At 42.7% G+C, this 16,903-nt stretch overlaps 1 protein-coding gene across 2 annotated transcripts in view; it reads right to left on the reverse strand.

The window, feature by feature from the left end:
• Window positions 1-1,346: 1,346 nt before the first annotated feature.
• Window positions 1,347-16,903, reverse strand: part of RABGAP1 (RAB GTPase activating protein 1) — a 60,777-nt gene continuing 45,220 nt past the window's right edge. For both annotated transcript variants that reach the window (XM_054284484.1, XM_054284485.1), the window contains exons 16-26: window positions 15,407-15,532; window positions 14,518-14,661; window positions 12,924-12,965; window positions 12,470-12,598; window positions 9,800-9,892; window positions 8,752-8,862; window positions 5,963-6,067; window positions 5,434-5,517; window positions 4,554-4,625; window positions 3,904-4,101; window positions 1,347-3,096 (exon numbers count right to left, since the gene is read on the reverse strand). In XM_054284484.1, the coding sequence (XP_054140459.1) occupies window positions 2,974-3,096; window positions 3,904-4,101; window positions 4,554-4,625; window positions 5,434-5,517; window positions 5,963-6,067; window positions 8,752-8,862; window positions 9,800-9,892; window positions 12,470-12,598; window positions 12,924-12,965; window positions 14,518-14,661; window positions 15,407-15,532 (1,227 nt within the window). In that variant the 3' untranslated portion in view covers window positions 1,347-2,973. The remainder of the gene's footprint in view (window positions 3,097-3,903; window positions 4,102-4,553; window positions 4,626-5,433; window positions 5,518-5,962; window positions 6,068-8,751; window positions 8,863-9,799; window positions 9,893-12,469; window positions 12,599-12,923; window positions 12,966-14,517; window positions 14,662-15,406; window positions 15,533-16,903) is intronic.

Consider the following 16,903-nt stretch of genomic DNA (forward strand, 5'->3'; position numbering starts at 1 on the left):
TTCAGGACTCAAACCCAGTTGAGGCACATGTGAACAGAAAGGTGATTGACTACCAGAAAATAACCATCTCATTAATGCCCCAAATGCTACCAAACACACTCATTCCTTTTCTCTTACAGGGCTGTAAAATACTTATGCTCACTCTATGTGGTTTTGTACCTTCCTTATTCATAGTTTTGAACATCTTAAAATTCCGTTTCCTCATCCTTAAACTGACCTGCTTCCTTGTCTTTCACATGTAATTATGCTTCCAAAGATGCACACCTCAGCAGTGGATCCATTTTTATTAGTTAGCTGTGGATATTTTAGATGGAGTTGTATGTGGAATACATTGTTAATATTTATTTCTGAGCACCAAAAACCTTCAGGTAGGCATCCAAAATAATCCATGACTGGAAACTGACTATAAAGTGTTTTGGATGAAATGCTGTGAAACAATTATGCATGTTCTGCATCCATACTAAAAGAGGAGTATATACTGCATGCAATTTGAAGATAATGTTTATTTAGAGAGTGGAAGACATCTGAACAATAAAGCAGCTTTTTCTCTTCCTTTAAGTACCTCATTTTTGGAGGAAAATGCACTATTACACTATTTCCCAGTGCCTTTGAGAAAGACAAGTGGATGAAGGGTTCTTGCGTTGCTTCCTCCTGTCCCCTACTTACCTTTAAACTTTCTCTAAAGGTTGCAATTATCAAGAAACTGCAGAGCTGACCTTACCAAGGGATGCACCTCTGGGAGGACCAAGCAGCAGAGACCACACACAGCCACATGATTCTCTTAAAGCAAAATATGGCTGGGAAAGTGACATCACAGCAGCCTCCTAGAGCAGGGCTGCTTTCCGAGCCACCTCTGGTGGTTTTGGAGACAAGAATCCATTTGTTCTCCTGGTTATCTCTGCAGAGCACAGGGCTGGGGAGCAGAGCTGCTGTGACCCAATTGCTGCAGCCCTGAAATCGTGCGGGCTCAGCCACAGCTACAAAACCCTGCTGAACATGACATGAACCACGCTTGACCCCACAGAATTTGTTACTGATGGTGATAAGCAGAGATAGCCTCCATTTATTTTGCAGATTCAAGCAGAATTTGGAGGGCCATGGGAAAAAAAAAATGTTCTAAATTGGACATGTTTGAGAAATACTGAGTCACAAGTTTCAAGCTGCACAAGGTCACTTTTGCAGTTTCTTTTTTCAAAGCAAACCCTAGATTTTATTATATAAAACCAGTGTTGGCAGCACTCAGAACATGCAGTCTTTTTTAGCAAAGCCCTTTGCAGCATGACTGTGGTTTCAGTCTTGGAGAAGCCTGCAGATGCTACTGCTTCTACTTTAAGAAGAGAATTAGCTTCATATTGCAAAATATTTAATAATTTTCAGTTCAAATGAAATGAAACAACAAAATAGTTATACAATTTTACTAGTTTATATTTCAATTCATAAAGTATACACACTGCAACTATGCTACCACAATGTCCACGCATCTAATATTGATGGAGTTACAGTAATTTTTTTTTTGGTATTAAACAATAGAGATAATGTATGCAGTTAAGGAAAAAAGCTTGGACATAGCATGTTCTATCCTGTAGTTACAGAGTACATTAGCTAGCATTAGTACAGTAAACAAGAAAAAGTTAGAAATACAAAATAAACCAAATATCTTTATATACAAACCAGTGCCTCATATTGTTACCAGCTTATACTCACACTGCACACAAAATTTATCCACTGATGCAATAGATACTTCAGCATAACACAAACCATTATAAATTAAAAAAAATTACAAGGTGCAAAACTCCATTCTACAGCTTTCTGGTGAGAACTCAATACAATCCAAGGAATGAGAACTCCAAGCACGTTTAGCACCTACCAGTGCAACTGCATCGAGCGTGAACAATGACCTACACCACCTCAGAACGCCACCAGGAAGCCAGTTACAGCGAGAGATGCTCGCAGCTACACTCACGCTGTGATTTCTGCCTCAGATATATCTCAGTTTATTGTTTCTTTGTCCCATTCATACCTATGTGCAAAACTAAAACCTGCGAGCTCTGTCGGAGCTCCGCAGAAGGCTTGCTACAGCCGGGTAAAAACAAACAAACAAAAACAAAACAGAAACCTGACAAAACCCAGACAGACTCCATTGAATGTCAGACCATCCACATAATTCTTATTATCAGCAGTCCTGGTGCTGTTGATATGTGGATCAAACAATATGACACAAGTGAAACAGCAATTTGCCCACAATTCCGATTGTTCTTGTCTAGCACTTGGACAAGTCTCCCAGCCTCCGGTGGCAAATTGGTTTGGCAGCCCATGCCAAAAAAGCCCAGAGTTGCATAGAATTGATTAGTAACAGAAAGAAATGCCAAACACAGAGAGATGGATGCTGCATCTACTAAAACAAAGTGGGGTTGCTCGACAGGAATGCTGAAATCATCCCCATTCATAAAGCAAAACATGTCACCTCCTACTCTCCATTCCCTACCTCTGGGGACTGCTTTCTGGCACTGATGTAGTTCTTGATAAACTCGTATTTTTTTGTTGCATTTTTTCCTTTTTTTTTTCTTTTTTTCTTTTTAAACTTTGTTAGTGACACTTTTCCTTTCAAATAAAATATTAAAAAAGGTTATAACTGTAAAAAAACCTATCATATGTAAACTTAACAATTAGGGTTTGGTAAGTTCTCGTACCTAGTCTGTGAAAAGCCTCCAGCCAGACGCAGAATGGAGTGTTTCTCGGAAGAGCTTCAATCTAGCTACATCACCTGTTAAATATCAGTAGTATGAACATCCCATGTCTAGCAATAAAACCTCTCTTGTGTTTCCATCCTCTTTTATCACTGACCTATTGAAATCCTGACATGCTGTGTTTCTATTATATTTACATTCTGGTCCTCTCATGTCACAGAATTAAACATCTGGCCAAGGAAGGCAACAAAAGGTGTTAAGAAGGTGTGTTTGACAGAACTGCTTTTCAACAAGTCTCTTTTCCTTGGACTCCAGTCACTGTTTTTATAGAGCTTATTGTTCTGTTGAACCACGTTTTCTTTGCAGCTTGTACTTCATTCAGGGCCAGACCCAAATGGTGCTCCAAATCCTGCAAACACAAGAGTAATTTCATTAATTTGTTACATATTCACAGCACAAGGTTATAGGAGTTAAAGCTAGAAGGCTCTAGAACATCTACAAACTCTTGGCCACTTCAGAAGTTAAACAAGTCTTACATAAATTAAAAGCAGCATACAAAGCTGACAAAGAGGAAAAAAAAAGCTTTGAAAAGCAAAACAAGACTTGTGTCATTGCCCTTAGTGAAATATTCCGCTTTCTCCAGTACATCCAAACTCTTTAATTGCCTTCCATCTGAGGAGGAGCTATTCCCACAGGAAGTGGACTTTCTACAAACTAATTTTTACCTTTCTGTGAGCAAGCCGCACTGACATATCAGTTTTAGGCTAAAAGCACAATGTTGTCATATTTTACAGAAATACTTCAGGTACCTGGAGTGCTTTGCAGTCGTGTTTTAAGAAACATGTCTAACATTTGTCAATGTTACTTCTTCATTTAGCACTGATTGTGAGATAAAGACATGCATGATTCAGTACTCTGTCAGAGCTTGGGCTCCTTCCAAGCAGTTGCAGGAGATCAGGCAGCCAGCACTGCACTGCAGACAGGCAGATGTCTGGAAGCTGTAGCGGCTGCTAAATACAGTTCATGCAATTTCAATTACATCGTCTGCATACAGCAAGTTTCAGACGCAGTGTTTGGTTAAATAACCGTGCAGGAAATAGCAGGTTATGGTTTCAACCAACAGGATCTGTTCCAATCCCTCTACAGCTCACACACACATTTTTCTAGGAATGCAGACACGCTGTACAGACTACAAAACAAACTCCCAGAGCATTACCTGTATTTTACATTCCGCCTCCACAAGCTGCAGCTTGGTCTGGGCCAGCTCAAGCTCCATTTCCCTCAGCTGGTTCTTCAGAGTTTCCTTCTCCTCATCCGTGTCCTCGTCTGAACCATCCTTGGCAGTGCTGGCCACCTTCACACGGCCTTCCTTATTGAAGAACTCGCGGCAGTGCTCGCAGTCATCCACCTTTTGCTAAGCAAACACCTGGCTGTGAGCAAAGCCTGTCCTGCCTGTGCTCGGGGAGAGCAGCTCAGCACCACAGGAACACTCACTGATGGGAACTTGTGGGGAGGCACAGCCAGGCAGGAGCTGCTGCCAGCCCCACACTCACTGCTGGGCTGCTTTGCTACAATAATGGGCTCTGTCCCTCCCACTGTTACTTTAAGGTAAAAGACAGTCAGAGAATCTCTTCCAGAAAAAAAAAGACCCCTCAAAACCCCCCACCCCCAGCATCAACATTAGCATGTAAGCACTCTGGCATGAGAGGACTCACCTTTTCTCCCAGATCTCCCCCTTACAATCTTACAATCATCTATGGGGACTCTCAGCCACCATTTTAGTAATGAAATAAATTGTGTGTTTGCTGCTATGGTTTTGCTAAGAGATTGAAACATTGTAGACCATGGATCTATCTGGTCTCTTACCCGTATTTTCTCAATTTCAGCTTTATTTGCTGTTTGCTGCTTTTCCAGTCGCTCACTCAGCTGGGAACAAATCTGACAAGCAAAATTATGTTACCAAACCATTTATAAATGTAAATTCTCTCCCAAATGAATGCTGAAGCACAAATAAATGCTGCTGCAATATTAACATGGATAGTCTAAGGACCCTTAGAAAGCTAGAAAAATTGGGATGCTGCATTAAGCTGCCTCATTGCACATTTTCCCATTCTCTACATATTTTTCTATCCCCACAGGAAAAAGTGCAGTTCCAACAAAAGTTATTAACAGTTTGGCCTTGCTAAAGGAGCCAGAAAAGGTTAGGAATAGCATGACCCTTTTGTTGCCTTTGGGAAAAAAGAACAGGCAAGACAGAGTAGTAAAAAAGCCCTAATTCATTCCCTGAGACCTGATATGGGCCTACTAAAGAGACACATGAATTTGCTCCCTTGATATCTTCTGATCAGGAGCTTGAATGCCAAAGCAAAGCCTTGAAAGGAAAAAGGCATCTTTTTTTTTTTTTTCCTGAGGTGCATTTGATTGACAAAGCAAAGATGAGAGAGAAGCTGTTCTTGGCATGAAGTGAACCTTTGATATCTGAGAGCCCATCTGAACAAGGTTTGTCTGTACCTGAGGCTGTGGTGACTGCTGATCTGCAAATCCCCACATCAGGGGCAAACAGGACTGACCACTTCAGGATCTTGGCCAAAGAAAATGCAAAACCAGCCACAGGCTTCCCATTTAGAACAGCTAAATTGTGTCCTCAAATGCATGGCACAGATAACATGGTTTCCAGAAATCTCCTAAATTACCCCAAAGTCTTGTACTTTGACAACAAACCACATCATCATGAAGTTGTACTTACCTGTTTGTAGTCACCAATAATAGAGCTGTTCTTTTTGATCTCTGACTCCGCCTTATCTAGTTCCCTACGACACATTTCCTTCAGCTGCAGGGGGGGGGAAAAATAATAAAGGATTTATATAGATGTAGTCTGAAAAATACCCAGGTGCTATTTCTTCCTTCTCCTTAACCTCACTGCTCTGCTCTACCCAGGGACCCAGAGTAAAGCCAGGCTTTGGTGGCCATCACTGCCAGAGCAAGGGCTAGCCAAGAAAAGGAGGGATTCAGAAAGTGCTGACAGCTGAAGTCCTGCACTGCCTCTCTGTGCAGCATCTGGCACAGGCTGTGACACTGTGATTTCAAGTTAAAAATTCCCCACCCTATGAAGCACCTGGCAGGAAAATGCCAAATTCTGCTTTGCTGACGTCCTTTACAGCACAGAGGAGGGACAAACATGACTTAGAACATTAAGCCCTTCCCACACTTGTCACTTTTTATTTTTATCATTTCTGTACTGCAGAGAACAGCGAGAATGACAGACATGCCCCAACCTGAGCAGATTCTTCCTCCAGGCGCCTCTTTTCTTCTTCTGCATCAATCAGCTTCTGTTTGGTCATTAGCAGCTCCTTATTGAGGGCATCTGCCTTCTCCTCTGCCTGAAACACAGAGTGGAGCCTGAGCAGAGGCTTCCCTGCTGTGCCTCCACCAGGACAGAGCCAGGAGTGCAGCCATTCCAGTCTTATTAAGGTTTGGTTCATTGCTATTAAAAACAATAAAACTTTATTCTGAAAATTATTTTTCTAAAACTTCCCATCTGCAATAGCAAGGCAGCAAAACATCAAAATTAATGGCATGTACCACTATACTCCAGCCCTCTAAAATGCTTCATGAATTCAGTGATTAATTTTAGCAAAACTGGAGTTTTGCTAAATTTAAGGGATTGCTCCAAAGAAACCCAATACCAGAAATAAGTTTCATTTTCTTGTCCAGTCTGAAAGTTGACCAATACACTCTGAAGACAACCAAAGGCACAGAACAGCTCACAATGTGCAAGATCAATAAAAGACTATAACCAGCTCAGACCTAAGTTTAATTTGCAAACATTCAACCTTGCAATGAAAACAGAATTAATGAAAAATACCTCTAGAACGTTTAAAAAGCCCCCAGAACTCTATGAAACATCTCAATGGATGTAATAGCATCCCAGAAAATACTGCATTAAAAAAAAGGAGCTACCAAAGCAAACGTAAGTCAGGCCCCTCTCTTTCTCCTAAAGGGAAAGAAATGTCCCACCAGAAACCAACAACCCCTTTTTACTGCAGTTTTTAAAGCATAAAATATATTGCTGAAAAATTTCAAGCTCTTTATAAACCACTAAAACTCTGCAAAGTTAAGACATCTTTTCCTGTCTCATACACACAACACAGCCCTTCCCAATAGGTGTATGGATTCTACATAAAAATAGATCAATAACTCAACTGATATATAAAATCTTCAGAAAGTAGCTGTACCAATTCCCTTCAAAGGAAGAAAATCAAAAAGTGAATTTTAGTCCCTTAAAGTCCTGCTGATCCTTTAAAACAGACGGCAAAGGCAAAGAGAACATCTTTTCATTACAGATGGGGTTTCAGCTGTTTGAAAGTTAAAGAACACTGGGATGTAGGAGCCCAACAACAGTAGAAAAACGAAGCCTATTTTCTGGCCTAGTGAAAGGATATTAAGGAAATTCTTGTATTTCCAAATGCTTTGTTTTGATCTTTTGGGTTGCAGATTTCAGACATGCCATGTAGGTATCAGAAAAGGTGCATTAAATAATGTCCTTTGGTACTTTCCTTTCAGGATGTCAGGCTGGCAGAATGAAACTTATCACTTCAGGATCCAATTAGAAGAATTAATCATGTCCTGAAGTAGGATCAAACCCACCTATCTCCTCCCAGGGGATAACCCAAATGCTGCCAACATCATTAGCCATCTTTGAGTACAAGACTATTACAGATCAAATTAAGCATATCAATTTTGCCTAATTTTGTTCCTATCCCAGCTCTCCATTAAAAAAAAAAAACAATGTAAAAATATAACAGTGTCTCATACAGGCTCAAGCAGCCACAAGCAACAGTTAAAAACTGATAGAAAAAGCTTCTTCAGGACAATTTTTGCTGGAGTCCACCTCCTGAGTGCCACTGCTGGGCTATCACCAGTGTGAAGCTTCTGGAAGCTTCACTAATGAAGGGAAAAAGCCCAAGTAAGAGGAAGTGAATGTACCAATGTGTGGGGAAACCCTGCTTCTAGAACATTCTTCTATGATCCCCATTTTAACACCTAAGAACAGGAGATGTAATAAACCCAAAAGTCCTGAACCAAACCTCATTAAAGCAACATTCACCCAGTGGCATCAACATTTACTATGAATTGTTTTCCAAGAGCAAGTTTCCAGGAGACCGTGGGAAACCTTAAATTGTCTGAGGCAGATCCAATGAAACATTTGAAAGCCTGTCAGCTCCTGCACTGGGCAACTTGCAGAAGCCATTTTCCTTTGAGATTTCAGAAATGCACTTCTCTTGGTACAGAACAAGAATGGCAAAACATGAGCACTTGAACTCTTCCCCTCACCTCCCCAAGCAGACAGACTAAATGTGGTGTAGCCTCCCCTGTGCTAGAAATGCCAGACCTTTCTGTCTCTGCATGTCCTGGAAAAAAAGAAAAAGCATATCCTAATAAAATCTCCCACAATTGAATATGCAAAGAAGGGAGTGGGACAGCAAGCTGAAAAAAACTGCTGTAACACAAAGCAAACCTGAATCTTCCTCCTGAGAGCTCTACTGATCTGGAAACAGCCCAGGATGAGGAGTTCACACAGGCAGATTCCAACAAGCCAAATGGAAACCACAACAACGTTTTCAGAGTTGCCTGAGGTACCTGAGAACCTGATCCATGCAGAGCCAGACAGACTCAGACTTTCAGGCCCTTTGCAAAGTCTGTCTGCTGTGAAATTGTATTCATAAAAATCCCAGGAACACAAGCTAGCATCCATGTTATGATTTCTGTGATGGTTCAAAGACTTGCCACAGCTCCTGCCAGACTTCCTTAGAGAAAAGAAAGCAACTACTCAAGTACAGGCTCTCCTTTCCCTGCAGTCTGAATGCTTTTAGAATAATGAGCATTTCAGCCAGCACTCCTGCTTCCCATGGACCTCTGTCACAGGCCTACACATTGGCAGGGTGCGATGGGGATGTGGAGGAAGGAATCCTGTCCCACACAAATAAGCACTCCATGTCTCTCCTCTCCAGGGAGAGAAGGAACAAGGAGTTAGCCCTTGCAGACAGCCCAGGACACGACTTACATTGTCCAAGTCCTTCCTCAGTGCAATCTTGCTGGTGACCAGCTCGTGGGCCAGGTCGTCGTTCTCCTGCTCCAGTCTCATGTTGGCCTCCTGCAGGCGCCGGTTCTCGCGCTGGGGAACAGAGGGGCTGTGAGGGACAGGGCTGCAGGGGTGTCACACACAGCCCCCTGTGCAGCTCCAGTCTGCACAGACAGCTCTGCCTGCATGAAATTCCCTGGGAGAAAACTACAGCCATAGTGCAAATGTAAAATAAATACAGGATTAGCCTGGAGGAGACACCAGGTGTAAATAACTCTGCTCAGCCATTACTTGCTGAGCTACAGAAATGTTTTTGAAGCCTGCAATAGTAGGGGTATCATTGTGCCATCAATGCCTTGCCAGGACTCTCCTAGAAGTACTGCTTTTCTTGGTTCAAAATGAAATTTGCATGCTAGGAACAGGTAAGAGAGGAGAATCCTGGAAAAAATGCTCTATTTTCTCTCTGCTATTACAACTCCCAGTACACAGATGGATACTAAAGAAAGTTTACTTCTCTTATTAAAATACATGAATTAATCGTATCTATGTCTCTGTTGTATTATTGTGGTATGTGTATGCACACATAACTTGACATGGGTAATTTATCCCTGTATTATGTTTATTTGATAAATAAACTATTTATAAGATTATATGTTTAGTGCAGTATACATCATTTGAAATTAGGAAGAGGAGTAAAAGGGGGAGTACAAACATGGAAAGCAGAGTTAGAATCAGTCAGGCATTTCCTTTCTGTTCATGGCTTGTGGTGCAATCAGCACGTTAAACAGGCTTTACTGAACCAGTTCTATAAGCCCAAATAAAAATTCATACTATTCTTTTTCTTGCACAGCTGGGCTCACAACAACTCCATCCTGATCAGCCCTGCCAATAGAGAGACTTTCCCTTCATGTTCACAGAGCTGATTCCCCTGTTGCATCCAAATTGGTCAGAAAACAAAACCAGCTCAAAAAGGAGTCAAAAGTAGCAACTTCCTGTCTGTTAAACCAGACTGGAGAAGGTAAAGCATTACCTCAAATCTTTCTATAGGATCCTCCTGTTGAGCCTGCTGCTCTCTCATGGTATGATATTCCTTTTCATATTTCTTCAGCTTCTTCTGGCTAATCTAAATTAAAGCAGCCCATTAGTTCCTGCCCAGAACATCAATAAAAGAACACAACACACACAGGGTTATGGAACAAGCTTCAGGGAACTCCTGCCTCCCCCAAAGCACAGCTCCTGGCTTCACCAGCTCTGAGGGCCTCAGGTGTGGCCAAAACCAGTTCCACTCAATAGAATGACAGCAGCCTCTTTCTGTGGGATGCAGGGAAAGTTTCAAAAGGCACCCAGAGCATCCTGCCCAAGCTCCCCCTTGGTGCTGCACAGCTCCCTGGTGCTCCACACACTGCAGGGCTTCAGCAAAACACAATCCCACGAGACGTGGTTCATTTTGGGACTGGCCTGATGCTGAGCCTTCCTCAGCTGCTTTCTCAGCTGTAACATTTATCATCACACAGAAGCATTGGGTTTACCTTACATGAGACTGTAAATGCTGAAAGGGCAAGTGCAGGCTCAGCTGACATTTCTGCCAGTGTCACTCAAGCCCTGCCCGAGGTGCCGCGGTGTCTGGGCCAGCAGCAGCACCTCAGAGCACTCTGTTGGTGCTGTGTCCCTGCTCTGACCCACAGCACCAACAGAGCCCTCTCACAGGGCCCCAGACTCCCCTTCTGAGAGAAGGGACACACAGGTGATGCTGGATTCAGTATGACGTGCCCAGAGTTCAAGTGCTGCAGGGACAGGGAACACAAGGGAAGCTGTAACAGATCCTGACCAGCATTTTCCTGGTGTACCTGTGCCAGAATGGTTTAGCAGCACCACACCAAGATCACTGTGAGCATTTCACAAGCAAGACATTATGCATCTAAATAAAATCTCTAGCATTAAAGTTGCACCCAAACATTTATTTTTATCTCAGTAAACCAAATATATTTAAAAGCTATAGCTAGGATTTCCTCTTTAAAAAACCCTTTCTGAGAAACAGGTTGAATTTTACATGCATAAATGAGCGGCAGAATGGAAAACGTGTTTGGCTTCCCTGCAGTCTGCCTTCCTCACTGAAACCTCCCCGGGCAGGAGCTGCAGAACGCGGTGGCCAAGCTCCCTCTAGTGAGAGCAGCCAGAAACGCCTCTCTGCACTCGGGAACATTTCTGCGGAGATGCCAACATTACCTGGGCTCACACCGCAGCTGCAGGAGGTATTGCTGCACCCCAGAGACCCACCTAGAGAATTAACCCTTCACTGACAATGGAGCCTGTAACTTGAGGAGATTATTTCACTGCTCTGCCCCTGCTCAAACTGCCCAAATTTGGGGGTTTCACACCCCAAACGTCCTGCAATGTAAAGTTAGATCCTGACAAATGAGGCATCCACCATGCCAGAGGAAAGGAAGGCAGGCACACCACTACCACTGTATTTTCGTCTTCTACTTTTCAAGTGCATTAAGCCAGTTTTGCCTTTTTTAAGTGATCTTGAACAGATCTGTCATTGTCATAAATTCTGGGCACAGGAGGCCTGGGGAAGTCAGCAAGGATTCTGGGTTTGCAGAAATGGACACTGATGTCCCACCACATTTTTTCAGGAGACAGCAGCAGCTCTGTTAACATCTGTTGCCCAGAGAGGTGAACTCCCCGTCCCTGGCAGTGCCCAAGGCCAGGCTGGATGTGGCTTGGAGCAGCCTGGGATGTGGAAGGTGTTCCTGCCCATGGCAGGGGTAAATGAGATGGACTTTGAGGTCCCTTCCAGCCCAAACATTCTGTGATTCTATGCCTTGATGGCAACACTGAGGAGTGACTTTAAGAATCTGGTGCTGTCTCCAGCTGACGACTTCCTGACCTCCTTTCCAGCAGAATGCTGTTCTCATCACAATGCCTTCGCCAGGCTACTTCTCCCTTCCTATACATTATTTATTTTGATATCAGACCCTTTTCTGCTCAGAGAAACACTTGCAAATTCAGAGCTGGAGATCTCTACTGACAGCAAAGGACTTGTATTTTAGGTCAAGGAAAGCAATGATGTGCAGCACCCCCATCAAGGAGGTGACACAGGAGTGTTCTGAGCTGAGCCCAGCAGTGTTTCCTCCACAAGCTCCCCTTTAATGCCCCAAAGCACCCCAGGACAGCAGGGGCAGCCCTGCCATGTCCCCTCAGAGCCTGCTTGTGCCACTCCACACAGCACTGGGAATTTTGGCAGAGTGGGAAGAGGAACAAGTTGTCATTTGAAAACATAAAAGGCAAATGCACTCATTAGGATGATGTGAACCAGATGCATGTGGAACATTTAATCTGTGGCTAATGCTAAATGATTAGAGAGATAAAATAGCTTTATTCTTGATTATTCTGTAATTGCTACATTAGTTTCACACAAGATGAGCTTGAATCCTGTGCAGAATACTGGTATCCACACTGCTACTACACCTGATCACAAAATGCCTGGAATGTTAACACACCAGGGAAGCTGTGTACTTCCACACTGACACTACAGAGAATTCCTCTAGGGAGTTTAAGGAAAAAGGACACTTTGAACTATGTCAGTGTATTTGGCTCAAAATTACTCTCCACGACCAGAGCCAATTAAGCAGCACTTGCCCTTGGGTCTGGAGGCAGGAGCAGCTCCAGGGGGCTGCAGCAGCCCCTCCCAGCTCACCTTCATGTTGCAGGCCAGCTCCATCAGCTTCTTGGCGTTCTCCTCGGAGCGGTACCGCTTGGGCAGCTGCACTCGGAAGAACTTCAGAGCCCCCTCAAAGTCAGTCAGCAGCAAATCATCCTTGGTGGTCTGGAGACAAGGGAAGAAACACCAGGAAATGCCAATTGTTTACAGTTATTGAAACCCAGGAACAATAAAGCCACAACAGCTTTGGGAAGCTGCAGTAACATTGCTGCTCCTTAACCTTCAGCAAAAAGTGTTTGTTTCTATTCCTGCAGCCTTCTATTCCACCCCCAAAAAAGCACTGTGCTGCACAGGACATGCCAGATTACAGCATGTGTGCCACAGGCAGTTGTTAGCTTCTCAAAAAAACAGCATATTTTTGTAACAGGCATCTTAATTTTAATATGGGGCATGAAGATGGACAAACCACAGGGTAACATTGTATACTCACTTTTAACAATCCCAGTGCAACGTTGAAGATAACACTTATTCCCTGGAAAGAAAAAATAATGACAAAATAATTTAATTTCTCAGTATTTACAAGCTTGGATAGGAATTTATTTGGTGGGGTTTGTTGTTTGTATAGTTTCTGTGAAAAGGAGAACCGGGATACATGTGTAACCAGGTGCTATATAAATCAAAGGCACAAGAACAACTTTGCAAACAACTGGTGAAATATCTTTACTGGAGAGACATTACAGAGAGCAAAACAATCAACACTGGTTTTACTGTCTCCTTAGCAGTCTGAAACTCTAAAATTATGTTGTGCACTTCATTTCATTTCTTAATGAGTAGTTGGTCAGCTCAAGATAATTTAATTTTCATACAGTGACTTCTAAAATCACTGATTCAAATGCAGTAATTTATACACCAATGTATTAAATTCTGGTCTTCACAAACTGGGATAATTCATGCAATGAAAAACAAAGTGACTCGCTTTGTGACAGAGTCCCATGGCATCTATTCTGCCTCTACTCCTCAGAAGAGTTCTATTCATACTGTCCAATTAAATTAAATACAAACAGTTCTGTACTCAGGAGTAGCTCACACCTTCTTCAGGGGTCCCACTCATAACCATGACACATTGCTCATCTTATTTCAAGATCCTTCTTTTCTTCTTCCCACCGAGTTCTTCTTTCACCATTACTTTAAAATTATGAAAAACCCCTTAAAACTTCTCTGTGAGCACATTTACTGTTTATTAAATGAAAATGTGTTTCTAAACAAACAGAACTGATTTTCTCCATACCATCTGCTGCTTTCTATTCCACTGGCACATGGACAAAGCAAGCAGCAGACACAGGGAAAGGGCAAAAACATTGACCAGGAGGTTTGTGAATGCTGAAAGCCTTCAGTAAGGGAAAGGCAGGAAATCAGCCACTTCACAGGAACAAGTGCAGATCCAACATGAATGGATGCATGAAGTTACCCAGCAAATCATTAAATAACTCAAGGATGCCTCAGTACACAATGGGATTTGTTCACTGATGGCAATAAGTGCTGACTGTAATTACACTGCTTACCCACTGTTCTATACAGGATTACAGACAATGTCTCAATACAAAGAATTTTGCTCTCTAAATAGAAGTTGTGAAATATAGAGAGACTTCAAGTTTTCCAGGAGAAAGATCTTCAAGCTTGTTAGATTACCAGCATGAGAGTCAGCTGGGCCATTTTATACACAATGGCCTCCATGCAATAATATTATAGGAAAATAAAAAGTCATCATTGTGTATTACATGACTTCAGAAGAGAGGAGCCCACATATCCGTAAATCAGCTCTCATCAGGCTGTACAGAGTCTTCTTCAACATATTCACCAGTGCCATAGGGAATAGGAGATTATAACCTTTTATATAGCTATTGATTCTTAATTTGTTTCTTTAAAATGCTGAGAATCTTTATCATTGCAGAAATGTGACACTTCCACCTAAAAATATCACACGCCTTGCTCTGAGAGAACAGATAGTAACAAGGATATGAACCAAGATAGTGACAAACTGTCAAAAGCTGGGAGCTGTGCAAGTCTCCAGTTCTAACACATACCTCACATAGGAGTAAGTCAATAATGTGGAAGACCATGTAGAGAGGGAATTTTGCGGTGAACAGGGTCAGGAACCACTGGGAAGCATACATGTGTGCTTCAAGGCTGATGTCCAGAAAGTGGTTATACAGATCAGGAATGTATTCCTAAAGGTAAAACACGCAGAAGCACTGAAAGTTAATTTAGGCAATTTTGGAACTGTAGCTAAACCCCCAAGCTACAGAAGGAAGCTGGGTAGAGTGACCATCAACGGCAGGGTCCTGCATGCACCAGGTGGGACAGGAACATCTGCCTTCAGCAGCACCACCCTGCTCCTGAGACCCCTGCTACAACACCTGGCATGGTCCTCACAGCTCACCAACACCATTCACCCTTGCTCACAGCTCACCAACACCATTCACCCTCCTCACAGCTCACCAACACCATTCACCCTCCTCACAGCTCACCAACACCATTCACCCTTACTCACAGCTCACCAACACCATTCACCCTCCTCACAGCTCTCCAACACCATTCACCCTCCTCACAGCTCACCAACACCATTCACCCTTGCTCACAGCTCACCAACACCATTCACCCTTGCTCACAGCTCACCAACACCATTCACCCTTGCTCACAGCTCACCAACACCATTCACCCTTGCTCACAGCTCACCAACACCATTCACCCTTGCTCACAGCTCACCAACACCATTCACCCTTACTCACAGCTCACCAACACCATTCACCCTTGCTCACAGCTCACCAACACCATTCACCCTTGCTCACAAACACCATTCACCCTTGCTCACAGCTCACAAACACCGTTCAGCCTCCTCACAGCTTACTCACAACTTACAAACACCCTTCATGCCACAGGAAGAGCCAGGGCTGAACTGCAGGCTTGCCCCACCTGCATGAGGCGCTCCAGCTGATAGAACTTGCAGTGCAAATCTTCAAAGTTCTGTTTGAAAAGTTCCCTGAGTCCATAATCAAACATGATTTTGACCAGAACACTGAAAGCTTGCTCCTCAGGCATCTGTGAGACAGGAAAGTGGATTTAGCAGCCAGCATTAAAACCTCTCACATCAGGTGAAAAGGCAGGTGAAAGGTTCAGGCTCCAGAACTCATCAGAATCTGAATCTTACAGATTCTGAGCAGCCTAACCCTTTGTCACCCACATAAAAAAAGGCAGAAGCAGCATTACTGAAGGATATTAAACAGGATCTTTCCCTTACTCTTAACTATGTGTATTTCCCTTTTTCAATGACATTATTACATTTGATGTTTATTAGATGACATGATTAAGAGAGACCAGTAATTGCTAACAGAAGTTCCACACCTCACAACTCAGCACCAGTTTGGGAAGGTTCAATCTCCCTTTTCTGCCAAAAACTGAAGGAAAACTCAAAGCTCATCAGTGTTTTGACATTTTTCCCTGCCCTTAAAATTCAGTTTTAATATTTCTGTAGAAAAGTCTGACTTCAGGTCAATTGCTGGTTTCTATAAAGAACAGAACATCCATCTCAAGTATTCTATTATTAATCTGCAGATGGAGTTTATTAAAACAGAAAACTTTGCTGAAAAATTCCAAACTGGTAGTGAAGGACTCACAGAAACTTAATTTCCTTTTCTGCAACATTTGTTTTTATTATTTATTTTTCCTAGCAGCCACACTCCAAAGGCTGACTTCAAAGAGAATCTTTGAAAAGAAAAGAAACTTATTTGAAATTTAGCTTTTCCTTACATGCATACATTATTCCCAGAAGCCACAAGCACTGTTAAAAAGAGAACTCTGGAATAACACAGGGCTCAGTCATGAGAGTGAATCTCTCTAGGGCAAGGGAGCCATGACAATGAGGATCTACAAGCAAGCACATCTGTTTCAGTGAAAGTGTTCAGTTCTCACAGCAGGAAGAGTTGCCCTTCCCTATCTCATTCAGTGAGGAAATAAAGAATTAATTGCTCATCTAGGAAATATTTCAGATTACAGTTACATAGAACTAAAAGGTTGTTATCATTAATCACTTGGCTTTTGTTTCACAAGAATGGAGTTTACAATCTCCTCTGTATCCTCCCCTGACTTTACAACAGTATGGAAAATCCTCCCCTGAAGGCCAGACATCCTCTTCCACCAAAAACTGCAGAGAACTCTTCATGCTCAGCCCTCGCTGGCAGCAACAGCTGGGGAAAAGAAACCCCAAAGCACTGCTGGGCTCAGGAACTCTGCAGCTCCAACCACCCTTGCAACAGAAACACTGACAAAAAGCAGACATTACTTTGAAACAGAACAGTCTATAAACACACAAATACAGATTTGTAATGCTCTTGTATTTCCCAAGCGTGAGTGAATCAAAAACTTTTGCTCCTGAGAACCACAAATCTCTCTCTAGCTTCTGAACACACCAGC

The sequence above is a fragment of the Melozone crissalis genome, unplaced genomic scaffold (assembly GCF_028551555.1).
Source record: "Melozone crissalis strain CALT ecotype California unplaced genomic scaffold, PUWL_Pcris_2 ptg000041l_1, whole genome shotgun sequence".
Taxonomy (NCBI): domain Eukaryota; kingdom Metazoa; phylum Chordata; class Aves; order Passeriformes; family Passerellidae; genus Melozone; species Melozone crissalis.